Below are 18267 nucleotides of genomic sequence, written 5' to 3' on the forward strand. Positions count from 1 at the left end.
GTCAAAATTTGCCAAAAATGGGCAAAAATTGCCCAAAATTCCTCAAAAATCGTCAAAATTTGCATTATTTTGGAAAAAAATTCTTCCAAAAAATCTCAAAAATTACACAATTCAAAAATTAGGATTTGGAAAATCTTCAAAATTCGTTTTGCCTTAGAAAGAACCCAAACTCCTAAAAGAGGCTTCAAACGCCTAACAGCTAACCGCTTTAAGCCTCTGACGTCATCTAGGATTATGTCGTCACAGTTGCAATTATTTTTACGCCCCCCATCTTGAACTTTTTTATTTATTATCCGATTTAAATGAAAAAAAAATTAACTTAAGAAATTTTAATAAATTTTTTATAAAAAAATTTACTTTTACGACACGGAATCGGAGTCCTCGGTTCGAACCCGGCGAAGGATAAAAATAAAAATGGCGACCGATCCTTCCCTTGTGGTGGGTGCTGGCAGACTGACCCCCACCACTCTGTTCATAGCATATATATCGCCAGTTAGCATGACGTCATGTCAGCCATCTTGAAATTTGGACAACATCTTAAAAATCTTTATTTGTTATCCGATTTTAATGAAAAAATTCAAAAATTCATCAAAAATGAACTTATTTTAATTCTGTTTGATTAGATCGATTTACGTCCTTGGTTCGATTCCCGGCGAGAGTAAACGGTCGAACTTCCTCCATGAAAGCTACCTAGACTGACCTACCACCAACAATAACAAGGTATATATCGTCAACTGGTATGACGTCATGTCCGCCACCTTGTCATAATCCGCTGGAGACCACCATCTAGTTTACGTCAGGTAGAGTGTGCTGATACCATGTTAGTATAATTTTCTGTTCACCATACCTATGTCCTCAACTGTTGGCATTTAACTTTGACCTTGACCTTGAACCTTGACCTTGAACTTTAACTTTGACCTTGACCTTGAAATTTGACCTTGAAATTTGACCCTGACCTTTTAATTTGACTTTGTCCTTGTTGACCATCATGGATCCAACATTTTAAGTTCAGTACATGCTACCAGGAGCTACCACATGCTGGCGTACACCATCTTGTGTGTGTATTCATCTTATAGAGTACATTTCCATCTGAATAATTTAATTCCAACCCGCTACAGTGCAGTAAACATTTATTACCGAGGTGCCCCCGCCATCTTGCAATTTGGACGCCATCTTGAAATCGTGTAACTATTTAGCTAGAAATTCGGGAAAAAATCCAAAATTCATCAAAAAAATCACTCATTTACATATTGAATAGCTGGATACCTGCCCTCGATTCGATTCTTGAACAGTGACAAGTGTAACTAAATATTAAAAAAATTCAATATTCTGTTTTTCCATTACCTTTCGCGGAGTTTATAAATCATTCTCTCTTCAAAAATAAAACACAAGTCAATGTACGACAATGTTCGACGAATTAAATACGTTGCCGATAAGCCTAACATGAAAGTCTGGTTTTTGGATCGTCTGAATAACCTCTAAACCGTTCATGTACAAAGCCAACATATAGACCAAGCGTCTTCGGTCCTAGAGACCGGTTCATAATCAATGGCAGAAATATAGACCAGTTATTTCCGAACCTCACGACCTTCCTTATCGTCAGCTAATTATATTCAATTAAACCAACGGATCATGTTTTTTACGCTTATAAGAGGACCAAGAATCCAACAAAAAAAGCAGCACATTTAGAAGCACCGTCAACGAAATGGCAGCATATTTGGAAGCACCATAATCAAAAAGGCGGCACATTTGGAAGCACCATAAAAAAAGGAATCACAATTGGAAGCACCATCAACAAAAAGGCAGCACATTTGGAAGCACCGACAACGAAAAGGCAGCACCATCATCGAAGTGGCAGCACATTTGTCATTGGCTCTAATATTCATTGGCTCCAATATTCATTGGCTCCAATATGCATTGGTTCTATCAGTCTATTGATTCCATCAGTCTAGTGACTCCATCAGTCATTGGCTCCACCAGTCATAGACTCCAACTGTCTTTTGTCTCATCATCTCCAAAAATTTTCGGCTAGAATTCTACGAGTCTAAGAGACTGTGAGGACACAAGTCTACGAGTCTTAAAAAACCTAGCTGGTACCAGTTTTTCATGGCTACGAGACTGCATAGCTAAAAGACCGCGTGGCTACGAAACTACATGTCTTTGAAGCTACAAGAATACAAGTCTACACGACTCCAAAAGCTCCATCAGCTCCAACACGCAATGTACGTGCAATACATGCGATTTACGTGCAATAAACGTAATGATCACACAGTACACACAGCAAACGAAATGAAGAAATAGTACACACAGGAAAAAACTAAATGAACACATAGTACACACAGGAAATGGAACGTACACACAGTACACACAGGAAACGGAACGTACACACAGAAATCGGAACGCAAACACAGGAAACGGAATGTACACACAGTACACACAGAAATCGGAACGCACACACAGGAAACGGAATGTACACACAGAACACACAGAAATCGGAACGTACACACAGGAAACGGAACGTACACACAGGAAACGGAACATACACACAGTACACACAGGAAACGAACGAACACACAGGAAACGGAATGATCACACATACAGCAGCGGAAACACACAGGTTTAGTTGGAAAATCAGAATACAAGAAATAACACATACTTTTTTCAATAGTACACACATGACAGTTTAAAAAATGATTATTGTATGTAGCCAGCTTTCCGCAGTTCTTTAAGTATGGACGATACTTCTTTGATATGTGAGTAGTTTCTTCTACGAACAGATGCCACCAACAGTCTTAGCCGGTCAACCAATATGTTTGGATCTTTCCATGATGTGTAACCAATCTCTTCTACCACCATCTTCCTTGCATGTTTATAATAAATATCATGATCTCTGGTGTCGTCCGTTTTAACACCAACCTCAGGGTAACTTTCATCATCGAGCCAGCTATCACCACAAGCTTGATCAGTTTATTTATTATATCACGACGTTTCCATCGTTTCGGTCACAGTACACCTGCTTTAGATGCTTCAGCACAGTCTTCGATCACGTCACCAGTTTCAGAGTCATTGTAGCAATCACCGTAGAAGGCATCGTCTTCATCCAGATTTCCCTAAGAACTCGATATCGTTGATGTCAAAGTGTCTTCATCGTCTTCATGCTTCCTTTTTAAAGAGTCCATCATTTCAACAAAGTATGGAAGATCTACTGAATATAGGCTTGAATGTATTCTCACTTTTCACGGTGTTGATACTTTTAATAGTTTCAGTCTTCCCGAAGCCATCATCATCCTTCAATTTATGTTCTTCGTCACGATCGGGTGAGCTAATACCATCACGCTCAGGACAAGGAAAATTATTGTCGTAATACAGATCACTCTTCTTTAGTCTAGTGGATCCATCGATGTCCTCTATGCCGTAAGTAGTCTTGGCTTTACATGTTCTACCATGTCTTTTTAAGCTGTCAATTCGTGTTAACAACCTGCTACAACGAATACAGCTTAACATGTTGCGTAGTGGGTTTTTAGCACAATCATTCTTCTCATGACGTCTAGCATTCCTTCTCATGACAAAATCCTTGCCACAGTATCTACAGCGGCTTCCTTCCGATTCAGCTGCAGATAACAAACCGATCCATGGTAGCTTCTGTGACTAATGATAGATACAAACTGTCAGTTTTCTCCAATTGGAACCATTTCTTAAATAGAATTTTTTAAATATTTCATCAGCGAGAGTTAATTTATCTAATGCAAAGCAAATTGATGCAAGTAGTTCTGGCTGTCATTAACAGATGTCGCCACATGTTGCATGCAAGTAAATAATATCTATTTCATTAATGCCGGATGCGGAATGCTCACTATCGATCGCAAAGGAAGTTTGGCTTCGCTAGACTCCAAGGAGAAGGAAGTTCGTCCTTCCTGTTAGTGCTTCTTTGATTTCTCAGAGATTATTATTATTCGACTGAGTAATGATATTTTTTTTTAAATGTCCACCTGATAAAAATATTACAAGTGTTGATTAAGTAGCAGATATTCACTAATTAAATGCAACCATGAATAAAATGACATGCCTCATTAAGTTAAAAAATCCTTAATGCAGAGATCAATTTCTCATCAGTAACCAGAAGCACTCGGAGAAAACCATCAGATGTCTAGTCAGGAATAATCAGGAGCACACGGAGAAAACCACCATAATATTGTCAAGAATAATCGGAAGCACTTGGAGAAAACCATCAAAATATTGACAAGAATAATCAGGAGCACACGATGAAACCCCAATATATTGATAAGAATGATCAGGAGCACCCGGAAAAACCACCATAATATTGACAATACTAATCAGGAGCACACGGAGAAATCCACCATAATATTGATAAGAATAATTGGGAGCACACAGAGAAAAACCACCACAAGTTTTCTTTGATATCATAAAATTACAAAAAAAAAAAAAATTATAAAAAAATTAAAAATAAAAACGAAAAAAATACAAACATTTTGCTATCTTGTGAACTTCTCTTTGATGTGCAAAGTTGGAGTTATAGTACAAGCCAGTATGTTTGTATTTTATTCGTTTTTATTTTAAAAAAAAAAATTATTAATTTTTTTTTGTAATTTTATGATATCAAAGAAACCTTGTGGTGGTTTTTCTCTGTGTGCTCCCAATTATTCTTATCAATATTATGGTGGATTTCTCCGTGTGCTCCTGATTATTATTGTCAATATTATGGTGGTTTTCTCCGGGTGCTCCTGATCATTCTTGTCAATATTATGGTGGTTTTCTTCGTGTGCTCCTGATTATTCTTGTCAATATTTTGATGGTTTTCTCTAAGTGCTTCCGATTATTCTTGACAATATTATGGTGGTTTTCTCCGTGTGGTCCTGATTATTCCTCACTATACATCTGATGGTTTTTTCCGAGTGCTTCTGGTTACTTATGAGAAATTGATCTCTGCATGAAGGATTTTTTTACTTAATGAGGAATGTCATTTTATTCATGGTTGCATATAATTAGTGAATATCTGCTACTTAATCAACACTTGTAATATTTTTATCAGGTGGACATTTAAAAAAAAATATCATTACTCAGTCGAATAATAATAATCTCTGAGAAATCAAAGAAGCACTAACAGGAAGGACGAACTTCCTTCTCCTTGGAGTCTAGCGAAGCCAAACTTCCTTTGCGATCGATAGTGAGCATTCCGCATCCGGCATTAATGAAATAGATATTATTTACTTGCATGCAACACGTGGCGACATCTGTTAATGACAGCCAGAACTACTTGCATCAATTTGCTTTGCATTAGATAAATTAACTCTCGCTGATAAAATATTTAAAAAATTCTATTTATGAAATGGTTCCAATTGGAGAAAACTGACAGTTTGTATCTATCATTAGTCACAGAAGCTACCATGGATCGGTTTGTTATCTGCAGCTGAATCGGAAGGAAGCCGCTGTAGATACTGTGGCAAGGATTTTGTCATGAGAAGGAATGCTAGACGTCATGAGAAGAATGATTGTGCTAAAAACCCACTACGCAACATGTTAAGCTGTATTCGTTGTAGCAGGTTGTTAACACGAATTGACAGCTTAAAAAGACATGGTAGAACATGTAAAGCCAAGACTACTTACGGCATAGAGGACATCGATGGATCCACTAGACTAAAGAAGAGTGATCTGTATTACGACAATAATTTTCCTTGTCCTGAGCGTGATGGTATTAGCTCACCCGATCGTGACGAAGAACATAAATTGAAGGATGATGATGGCTTCGGGAAGACAGAAACTAATGGAAGTATCAACACCGTGAAAAGTGAGAATACATTCAAGCCTATATTCAGTAGATCTTCCATTCTTTGTAGAAATGATGGACTCCTAAAAAGGAAGCATGAAGACAATGAAGACAATGAAGACACTTCGACATCAACGATATCGAGTTCTAATGGAACTCTGGATGAAGACGATGCCTTCTACGGTGATTGCTACAGTGACTCTGAAATTGGTGACGTGATCGAAGACTGTGCTGAAGCATCTAAAGCAGGCAAGAACGAAGACTGTGATGGTGTACTGAGACCGAAACGATGGAAACGTCGTGTTATAATAAATAAATCTGAACAAGCTTGTGGTGATAGCTGGCTCGATGATGAAAGTTACCCTGAGGTTGGTGTTAAAACGGAAGACACCAGAGATCATAATATTTATTATAAACATGCAAGGAAGATGGTGGTAGAAGAGATTGGTTACACATCATGGAAAGATCCAAACATATTGGTTGACCGGCTAAGACTGTTGGTGGCATCTGTTCGTAGAGGAAACTACTCACATATCGAGGAAGTATCGTCCATACTTAAAGAACTGCGCAACGCTGACTACATACAATAATCATTTGTTTAACTGTCATGTGTGTACTATTGAAAAAAGTATGTGTTATTTCTTGTATTCTGATTTTCCAACTAAGCCTGTGTGTTTCCGCTACTGCATGTGTGATCATTCCGTTTCCTGTGTGTTCGTTCCGTTTCCTGTGTGTACTGTGTGTACGTTCCGTTTCCTGTGTGTACGTTCCTATTTCTCTGTGTACTGTGTGTACATTCCGTTTCCTGTGTGTGTGTTCCGATTTCTGTGTGTACTGTGTGTACATTCCGATTCCTGTGTGTGCGTTCCGATTTCTGTGTGTACGTTCCGTTTCCTGTGTGTACTGTGTGTACGTTCCGTTTCCTGTGTGTACTGTGTGTTCATTCCGTTTTTTCCTGTGTGTACTATTTCTTCATTTCGTTTGCTGTAAGTACTGTGTGATCATTACGTTTATTGCACGTAAATCGCATGTGTTGCACGTACATTGCGTGTTGGAGCTGATGGAGCTTTTGGAGCCGAGTAGACTTGTATTCTTGTAGCTTTAAGGACATGTAGTTTCGTAGCCACGCGGTCTTTTAGCTATGCAGTCTCGTAGCAATGAATAACTCGTAACCAGCTAGATTTTTTAAGACTCGTAGCCTTGTGGCCTAATAGTCTAATAGACTCGTAGAATTCTAGCCGAATGTATTTGGAGTTGATGAGCAAATCCAGTTGGAGTCTATGACTGTAGGAGCCAATGACTGATGGAGTCACTAGACTAATGGAATCAATAGACTGATGGAACCAATGCATATTGGAGCCAATGAATATTGGAGCCAATGAATATTGGAGCCAATGAATATTGGAGCCAATGAATATAGGAGCTAATGACAAATGTGCTGCCTTTTCGATGATGGTGCTGCCTTTTCGTTGTCGGTGCTTCCAAATGTGCTGCCTTTTTGTTAATGGTGCTTCTAATTGTGCTTCCTTTTTTTTGATGGTGCTTCCAAATGTGGCGACTTTTTGATTATGGTGCTTCCAAATATGCTGCCATTTCGTTGACGGTGCTTCTAAATGTGCTGCTTTTTTTGTTGGATTCTTGGTCCTCTTATAAGCGTAAAAAACATGATCCGTTGGTTTAATTGAATATAATTAGCTGACGATAAGGAAGGTCGTGAGGTTCGGAAATAACTGGTCTATATTTCTGCCATTGATTATGAACCGGTCTCTAGGACCGAAGACGCTTGGTCTATATGTTGGCTTTGTACATGAACGGTTTAGAGGTTATTCAGACGATCCAAAAACCAGACTTTCATGTTAGGCTTATCGGCAACGTATTTAATTCGTCGAACATTGTCGTACATTGACTTGTGTTTTATTTTTGAAGAGAGAATGATTTATAAACTCCGCGAAAGGTAATGGAAAAACAGAATATTGAATTTTTTTAATATTTAGTTACACTTGTCACTGTTCAAGAATCGAATCGAGGGCAGGTATCCAGCTATTCAATATGTAAATGAGTGATTTTTTTGATGAATTTTGGATTTTTTCCCGAATTTCTAGCTAAATAGTTACACGATTTCAAGATGGCGTCCAAATTGCAAGATGGCGGGGGCACCTCGGTAATAAATGTTTACTGCACTGTAGCGGGTTGGAATTAAATTATTCAGATGGAAATGTACTCTATAAGATGAGTACACACACAAGATGGTGTACGCCAGCATGTGGTAGCTCCTGGTAGCATGTACTGAACTTAAAATGTTGGATCCATGATGGTCAACAAGGACAAAGTCAAATTAAAAGTTCAGGGTCAAATCTCAAGGTCAAGGTCAAATTTCAAGGTCAATGTCAAATATCAATGTCAGGGTCATATTTTAAGGTCAAGGTCAAAATTCAAGGTTAATGTCAAAGTTCAAGGCCAATGTCAAAGTTCAAGGTAAAATTTCAAGTTCAAGGTCAAGGTCAAGGTCAAGGTCAAAGGTCAAGGTCAAGGTCAAAGTTAAATACCAACAGATGAGGACAAAGGTATGGTGAACAGAAAATTATACTAACATGGTATCAGCACACTCTACCTGACGTAAACAGGATGGTGGTCTCCAGCGGATGATGACAAGGTGTGGCGGACATGACGTCATACCAGTTAATGATATATACCTTGTTATTGTTGGTGGTAGGTCAGTCTAGGTAGCTTTCATGGAGGAAGTTCGACCGTTTACTCTCGCCGGGAATCGAACCAAGGACGTAAATCTATCTAATCAAACAGAATTCAAATAAGTTAATTTTTAATGAATTTTGGAATTTTTTTCATTAAAATCGGATAATAAATAAAGATTTTCAAGATGTTGTCCAAATTTCAAGATGGCTGACATGACGTCATGCTATCTGGCAATATATATGCTATGAACAAAGTGGTGGGGGTCAGTCTGCCAGCACCCACCACGAGGGAAGGATCGGTCGCCTTTTTTAATTTTTTTGCCTTCGCCGGGTTCGAACCGAGGACTCCGAACTCCGTGTCGTAAAAGTTCATTTTTTATAAAAAAATATTAAAATTTCTTAAGTGAATTTTTTATAAATTTTAAATTTTTTTTCATTAAAATCGGATAATAAATAAAGTTCAAGATGGCGGGCGTAACGATAATTGCAACTGTGGCGACATAATCCTAGATGACGTCAGAGGCTTAAAGCGGCTATCACTTAGGAGTTTTAAGCCTCTTTTAGGAGTTTGGGTTCTTTCTAAGGCAAAACGACTTTTGAGGATTTAACAAATCCTAATTTTTGAATTGTGGAATTTTTTCAGATTTTATGGTGGAATTTTTTTTCCAAAAAAATGAAAATTTTGACGATTTTTGAGGAATTTTGGGCAATTTTTGCCCAATTTTGGCAATTTTTGACACGTTTTGAAGGTTAAATTTCAAGGTCAAGGTCAAAGGTCAAGGTCACGACCATCCAAGATGGCCGCCGTGTCGTCACAATCCAATATGGTGGACCGGCTCCCGGCTCTACAGCCTGAAGCCTGCGCTCGGAGCCCCATTCATATACTACTTAAATGCATACATATAAAGCGATAATATGGGCGAACATTTTTCGAATTTGATTGTGATAGAATATAGTTCGGTCATTTATTGTTTGAACTATGGAAGCAGATTTTGATGACATATCAAGAAGAGTAAACATGGATCCAAAAGCAGTAGTGTCATCGTCGGCATATATGTTTCGGTAATGTATAATTCCGTTCTCTAAAACCGACAATGCTAAATGTCATGAGAAAAGCAATTGTGTAAAGAGTCCTTCGCGGAAAATGTTATGTTGCGACAATTGTGGCTTTAAATTTGGACAAAGTGATAAAACACAATAAAAAAAACTATAAAGGTTCTCTTTTATTCGTCTACTAAAAACAAGTCAGAGTTTGTAACAAATGTTTGTGGAGTTGGCATACATTTCACACTTTGACATCTCTATCACCTGCATTGAAATGTAATGAGATTCCAGCATCGAAGAAACAGAATGAAGCTATCGTACTACAGGAACAAAATTATGACAAGTTTTCTAAGATGAGTCCAAAAGGGTTTGATCTTCCTACAGAATTCTCTGATGGAATTTCTGTTACACGGGCTGAATAATTAAATAATATTACTTAAAACCATGACAGCGACAACAGATTTTCCCGCCATGCAAAGACTTCGCGCCACGCATTCAGACTGACCACTTCGCGTCCTCGGCCTGCCCACAGCAAGACTTCTGCCGTCATACGAGAATGTAGTCTCGTAAAGGGATGTTTTCCCTAAGTTTTTTAGACCTTAATTAGTCGGTGTTTCCTATGTAGAGAATTTTATAATTTGCTAAATTATAATTCCTATAATTGATAAGTGTGTCCGCATAAACCGCGCTTGTTAGGGACGGTCTTTGCTCACCTCCCGGTGGGCACACATTCTGAGTGCTGCGAGATACACCCTGTTTTGGTAAGTTTCGACTACCTTTCTCTTCTCCGACCATCACCATTTTTGAGGGCATTTTTACCCTCTTAATGACTGTCTGTGAACCAGGTCCAATCATGTTCGATTTGACTTGTTCACAGACAGCATACAAGAGCCAGAGCAAGCATGGCGACCGCATGCTATTTTCCCGTCCTCGGACCCAGGACTGCTATGCCACCCTGGTAGAACAACTTCAGCGTGAGACTTCATCTTCGGACACCTAGTTCCAAACATCGTATTTCCAAATTCTCTGTTAGACCTCCAGCGTGCCAAAAAGTGATAATTAGAGAACTTTAATTACACGATGTGCCAATCATTGTAATCCTGGGATTGTTTATTCTGGTCATTAATTGTTTATTCTTATTGTTAATTGTTTATTCTTATTGTTAATTGTTTATTCTTATTGTTAATTGTTTATTCTTATTGTTAATTGTTTATTATTATTGTTCATTCTTTATTCGTTTTGTTAACAATAGTGGAAGTCCTCTCGTAATATTTTTACAAAGGGTTGACCCTACTAACCAATATTAAACCAACTCGTGTATTAGCCACCATTGTCATGACTAACGAATAATGCATTAATCAATTTATGTATGTCAAGGAACTCAACTTCTTTATTATGTTTATTGCTATAGTATTTTGTTGGCCCAGTTTCCAGTAACTATAAAAGTAAAATAAATAGGTGCACAGATATAGACGAAATTGCATTTGTTATATATGTATTTGAAACTAAAAGTTCCACCAGTCTCCCAAAGTTTTTCCAAGGAGATATTTACGTTACACTAGTGTAGAGGAGAGTGTGTAACAATGTACAAGCACAAAAACAGATCTTCAGCAACCGAAGGCGATGATGACTGAACATGAATCTAAACCCATGTCTGTGCTTGATGCATTACAGATAAATGATAACGGATTCCACTTGGCTAATCTGTATTTCTGGAATGTTGAAATACTACAGTTATTTGAATACATTTAGTTAGTCAAAACACATTTCTACTTTTCTTGATGATATTAAGAACATAATCAACGAGCTTACTGATGAAGAAGCAACTCATTAATCTTTAAAATATAATTTGTGGCTTGATTGTGTGTAAATATGGCAAACCATATCAGTTGGAGGACAAAGTGAAGAAGTGCGCATTCAAGACAGTGAATACTTCCATTTACAATTCCGACTATGTGAAGAACTCTGTTAAACACAGTATTAAGAAACTTTGTCCCGAAGAAAAAGACTATGTAGAAAAACGATCTGGTTGGTCTCTGTCTTCAGTACACCGATTGGAGCTAAGAATTTGCCAGTTTAAGCCAATGCAGAACTAAATAATATTATTAGTTTGCTAGCTATTGCAAATGTTGTAATTTGTGCGATGTTTATTTCTTGAAACTGTCACTTTAAAGATGATTTCAATATAAAATATATATTTTTTGCATCTGATATGGACAAAGCGAGGACATGCATAGATCGAATACATAAGTTTATTATTGAGTTTTTATTATCTAAGGTATATTTTCCGAATTTCTAGGACAAGTATTATGGATTTCCAAGATGACGGCCAATACGTCATCGGCTTCCTAAACGCGGGTAGACTAGGAACCTAAGATACTTTTGGGACTTTCCACCATATTTGATTGAAACAGAGCCTTTTTTTTTAACCAAAAATTACCATTTTTGGATCGAGCAAAGATCGAACCAAGATTTGCAATGGATCGAATCAATCCATTTATTAATTAATTGCAAATTTTTTGAAGAATTTTGGATTTTTTTCACGAATTTCTAGCTCAATAAATACAGATTTACAAATGGCGGCTAAGACGGCCAATAAGATGGCGGGCGCCCTGGTAATAAATAATTACTACACTCTAGCAGGAGAAAATTAAAATAACGACTGCAGCAAGCTCTAGCAGACAAAAACAATATGTTGGATCTAAGATAGTGGCCTCCAAGAGACGAAAAATAGATGGTGCACGTGACCTCATACTAGCTGGCGATAAAACTACCTTGACATTAGAGGTGGGAGATCAGTCTGTCTGTGGTCTCTGTGAAAGTAGGATCTGTCACCATTATTTTTGCCCACGCTGAGTTCGAATCGAGGCATCTATGACACAAGTACATTTTTAATTTAAAATTTTATTCAAATAAACTTTTTATAAATTTAAAAATTTTTCCTAACCTTTTTTAGATACTAATTACGGATTTTCAAGATGGTGGATTGATGTCTTAATTTAAAAAAATGGCACAACGTTTGTTATTAAATGTAAATAAATATTTTTATGAATTTGAAAATTTTCATAAAATGTTATGATAATAATTACAGTCATTTAATATGGCGGCCGTAACGAAAAGTGCAATGGTGACGCCTTTACCTTCAACATGGTGGTCATGGTATCCTAATTGTCAAGGTAATCAATCACCTCAGAGGCTTAGGGCGGCTTGTAGTTGATGGCATTACACGCCTCTGGCATTTTTTCAAGACTAAAATGTAAAATAATCCCTCAACCCGGGAACATTTTGCTCAAAATAGGAAAATTTTTATTTCCCTGATATTTTAAGATTTTTTTGGCGGAATATTTTCCCCAAAAGATTGGAAATTTTGGCGGACTTTGGCGAATTTTTGGTAGTTTTTTGAAAATTCTGAAGGCCAAGGTCCAAGGTGAAGGTCATCAAATATGGCCGCCGTGACGTCAGAATACATGATGGCGGACACCGACACCTACAACACACTCCGATTCCAGTTTTCGGTCATACTATTATATACTACTAAAATGAATAATGCATTTTGGAATAGACTTTATAATAATGATTAATTAGTAACGGCGATTTTTTTCCAGCTATTAAGTTCATATTACATAATAATTTTTCATTTTTCTTAAGGGTTTAGGGTATTATGCCTATGAACTATTTGAAGCCAGTGATCGTGAGCATGTTTAGCCACACGCGTGAAATAAACTATTTAATCCTAGCGGGTAAAATCGGGAGATTGGTAGAAAACTTAAAACTCAATATGAAAGTGACATAAAAAACTAAAAAAATCTAAGAGATCTGTGCGTAAATTGAATAATAACTTCAATTTATTTATTTCGTTTATTCTTCGGCTTAGAATTAAAACATCGCATCTTAAGAAATTTTAGGAATTTTTATTTGTATTCCATTACTTTGGTAGAAAATATCGTATTTCAAACATTTTAAACAAAAATAAAAATACAAAATATGTTCTCTGCTCTGTAGAGGAAAAAATAATCCAGTTATTTTGCTAGGCATCCATGTTAATCAAGAGATTAAGCAGAATTTCATTCTGAGGTGATTTAACTCCTGTGCCAGCTTTTTGTTTTCAAATTATTTCCTTTTGTTGGTTGGTATCACGGGCGACAATAGCAGCAGTTTTTTAGGGATGGTGGGGGTTTGGTTGGGGGGTTGGGGAGGGGACGTCGGGGTACCTCTACCCAATATTTTCATGTACATACAAGAGTTTTATACTATTTTCATTCTTTATAAAATACGTTTAATTATTGTGGGAAAATATAGTAGCAGATCACATGTAAAATAAAAACTACATTGAAATCATAGTATTGAAAGAACAGACAATAATTATCTTGTGTAGTTTTTTTTTAATAAGTTAGTTGATTTCTGTTTATATTTTGCTAGATAAAATTTGAATTTTGTCACTAAAATGGAGAATAAGCATGTAAAGCATGTGTATGAGCCGACTGAAGGGCGCCAGAAAACTAACGTTTCTAGAACATATAGTTAGCGACAGGTGCTCCGAAACCAATCAAAATTCACCATCTAAACCTTCTCAAATTAAAAGATTATTCAAATTATTATTCGTAAACAGAGTTGACGTTTCATGTCTCCTTATGGAAAATGTTTAATATTATTTAACCCTATTCTATTAAATAGAAAACAATTTTTGTACTAAGAGGGTTCAATATGCATTACATATTCAGATGTTGAATTTTGATTGGTCTCGGAGCTGATGTCGCTAACTGTAAGTTCCAGAAACAGGACTTTTCTGGCCCCCTTCAGTCAGCTTTTTCACACACTCCCATACACACGGCAATATGCCAGTTCCAAAGCTTCCTATAAGTTTTTTTATGAAATTTGGAACTTTTCCAGAATTTTTAAGTCAATCTTAATATATATAAATCTCGTGTCACAATGTTTGTCCTCAATGGACTCCTAAACCACTTAACCGATTATAATAAAATTCGCACACCATGTGCAGTTCGATCCAAATTGAGAGATAGGATAGTTTAAATCTCAAATTATAGTCGCAATTTTAATTTATTGCGATTTATAAAAGCGAAATACCACTCACTGACTCACTCATCACGAGATCTCTAAAACTATAAACCCAATTGACTTGAAATTTAGCATAATTATTCATTTTGTGATGTAGACGCTCACTAAGAACGGATTCTGCGGAAATCCGATCCCAAGGGGAGTTTCGGAGGGGCGAGGGGGGGGGGGGGGGGGTAATATATCAAAATTTCCATTTTTTGGTAGGAAATCACCATGGCAACGGCTGTTGCTTTGTTGATGCTTCATTCGTCTCTATGACAACGACTATTTCATTGTTAGTGCAGTCCTCATCACCGTTGAAATTTAGCTGGTATCTAAATATCAGAAATTACCCTTTTTTTTCAAGTATTTATATTTTACAGACTTGAAACTTCACAGTAATGTTCCTTATGTTACGCAGGATGACATTTTCCGAAAATTAGATCCCATGGGTGGTTAAAACAAGGCAACAGGATTTTGCATTGTTCTGCGTCTCCATGGCAATGGGCATCGCGCGGCAGTGGCGTACCCACAAGGAGGGGCAAGTATAATGAGCGGCGCAAGCGTGATCTGCCTGTAGACTGCCGTAGCGAAGTACGGGTACATCAGTTGTACGTTGCGTGCACGAGTCGGGAAACCATCGGTGCTATTCATTTTCTCTCCGGTACATTATACAGCATTGTAATAAATTTTCACTGATTTTTTTATTAGTTACCATTACTGTAAATGGGTGATGTGGCTTAATTTTTTTCCATTAGTATAGCCGTGCGAAGCCGGGTCGGGCAGCTAGTAATTACGTATTTCCAAGATGGCATCCAAACTTAAAGATGACAGATACCGTAATAAATGACTGTCTGTTAATAAATAATACTGCACTCTAGTGGCTAAGAATTAAACTAATATGACTGCAACACACTCTAGCAGATGAAATGTGTACTACTACATGACACTAGCGCTCCTAGTAACACGGTTTGAAAAAAAAAAGATGGTGGCGATGTCCTCTAGCAGGCGATGTATGTTAAATAGAGCTCCTGCTAGTGAGTACTGAAAACAAGATGGTGGATCCAGGATGTCGGATCCAAGATGGACACTGAGGGTTAAGGTCAAAGGTCAAATCTCAAGGTCAAAGGTCAAAGGTCTAGTAAACATAAATTAAATTAGCATGGTGGTAGCATACTCTAGCAGACGAAAACCAGGTGGTGGCCTCCAGCAGACGAAAAAAAGATGGCAGCAGCACTCTCTAGCAGACATCATGTGTACTATGTGACAATAGCGCTCCCGGTAGCAAGTAATGAAAACAAGATGACGTATGTGACGTCATACTAGTTGGCGATATATGTATCTTGTCACTAGTGGTGGGAGGTCAGTCTGCCGGTGGCTTCCTTGGAGGCCGTCGTCATTTTAATCGCTCAATGAATTGAAAAGTTATATTTTTATGTGTTTAGGAATTTTTTTTCCGAATTCCTAGTTTAGTATTTACTGATTTTTTAAAAAAATTGTGGATTCCAAGATGGCAAATAAGGATTTTAAAATGACCGCTGACCTCTTGATCATAGGCAACGAGAGGCGAAAACGGCCGAACTTGGCCGAATTCTTACGACTGGCAAGCCGTCACAATAAGCCACCATAAAATTGTAGTTCCATGAAAAATACATTGTCCCCGAATAGCCATTTCTATACTACTGCTGTATATATTAATAAAAAAATAGATAAGTTCATTATTAAAATTGAGAAGCGTAACTCTGAGCACGAATCAACAAAAACACAAATAAATTAGTATGAAAGTAATGTAGAAGAACGAACTTCTGTGCAGTATGTTCCTGAAAGTTCTTGTTCTAGTGTCACTTTTAGTGATGCAGATAAGAATATGTTTCGAAACCATTCACTTCAACTGCCAAAGAACTTCCCTGTTCAAAACCTGAAAGGACGAAATCTGCAGTTTTAGATTACGTGGTTAAAAGACTTCAAATGGTTAAGTATTGAACAAAACGTAAAACGTATTATTTGTTTCTGCTACATTCGATATCGCCATTTAAATACACACAATATATTTGTGATGAAAATGGAGAATTATTTCACAACGGTCGTTTTCAATGACGGTAAGAAAGCTCTGGAAATATTTCGTGCTCACGAAAAATCTGATTTTCATAAACCAGATTTTTAAGTTATCGTCAATTAAGGCAGCCTATCGAAATGCAAATAAGTTCTGCTGAACAACAAGAACAGAAAATAACTAAATAATGTCTTCAAAAAACATATAGCTCTCTCAGAATTTTAGGGAAGTAAGGTTTTGGCAATAAGAGGACATGAGTCGTACAGTGGAAGCCTACAGTGCTTATTATATCTGAGATCAAGGACGTTCCTGGTCTGAATGGTTGGATGACAAACAGAGAGATAAGTTCACTTCAGGAGAAATTCAGTATGAGATGCTTAGTATGATGGCATATGCAATTGTTAGGTGGATTTGTAACACTGTTCTTACACAAGATCTTCCTATATTTTCCGTTATCTGCGATGGTACCCGCGATATCAGTGATGTTGAGCAATTAAGTATTTGAATTCGTTGGGTGGACGCCGATCTTGAACCTCATTTCCCCTCCAAAGTTTCTGTGCCAGAGACGCCTACGCTTGTGATGAGAAGTGATAATACCACGCACAATTTGTGATTTCTGAGAAACCAAGTTTTTCATCTTAGCCGACGAATACGATGTATTTTTTTTAAGTATTAATAACGTGAAAACGAGATCTCGCAGGAAGCGGACAGGTCCAGTTTGTCAGAGCGCCGAACGGCACGCCGTGGCCGGCGCGCGGCCCGCACCTTGTTCTTGACGACGCCACTGCGACTGCGGGTGAAGATGCGGTGCACTCGGTACGTCTTGGTGAACATGGAGCCGAAGGCGAGCGAGAAGCCGGCGGACAGCAGGTAGATCCGCGCCTGCAACAACACGGGCACTATCTCAGCCGCGCCCGCACACCTCACTGCCTGTGGCTAGTCCTAGTTGGCTAGCGTTCACGCAAACACTGCTGGACACAACTCCACCACATGAAAGATTTAGCTTCAACATGGAGGTGTGGGCTTGTAGATGTATAATTGTTACAGAATGGTAACCCAAACAAGTATGTTTGAAATATAATCTGGAGTCAGCTTTTGGGTTGAAAAATAACCCCATAAAATTATTATATACACAGAAAATAGCATACTAAACAAGTCTTGGATATGGTATATTTTCCACATATAACATAAATGTTCAACCAATTTTTTTTTGGTGGAAAATAGTCAAATTAGACAGGTTAATACAACAAAAAAAACGTCCATAATCTAACCCAATTTTTGCCTCTACTAAATGTACTGAACATCAGAAAAAGGTATACCAAAATCTGGCAACCTAAAGGGTCTTTTTTTAGATGGATGCCGGTAACCATTAACATCGTACAACATCTTATACTTGCTCATTTCTAAGGATAGGACAGTTATTAGTTTATTACACTTCTGATTTTTATGGTCAAGAATTTCATTTAAACCAACCAATTTAGTCTATGAGGTTAAAAAGATGTTCAACCAGGAAAAATATAACAAAAAATACATGTTATTAGTTCGTTTAGGATCCCCGCGATTTCCAGGAATTTTTGTAATACATTAATATTTCTGTAGATTTATAGTCAAAATTAATTTTAACCGCTTCCCAATGG

At 37.5% G+C, this 18267-nt stretch overlaps 1 protein-coding gene across 1 annotated transcript in view; it reads right to left on the reverse strand.

The window, feature by feature from the left end:
* LOC134531347 (uncharacterized) overlaps positions 1-18267 on the reverse strand; it is a 353666-nt gene that overhangs the window by 175085 nt on the left and 160314 nt on the right. Inside the window, exon 11 of the mRNA XM_063367045.1 lies at positions 17396-17512. Within this exon, the coding sequence (XP_063223115.1) occupies positions 17396-17512 (117 nt within the window). The remainder of the gene's footprint in view (positions 1-17395; positions 17513-18267) is intronic.

This window comes from Bacillus rossius, chromosome 3 (assembly GCF_032445375.1).
Source record: "Bacillus rossius redtenbacheri isolate Brsri chromosome 3, Brsri_v3, whole genome shotgun sequence".
Lineage (NCBI taxonomy): Eukaryota > Metazoa > Arthropoda > Insecta > Phasmatodea > Bacillidae > Bacillus > Bacillus rossius.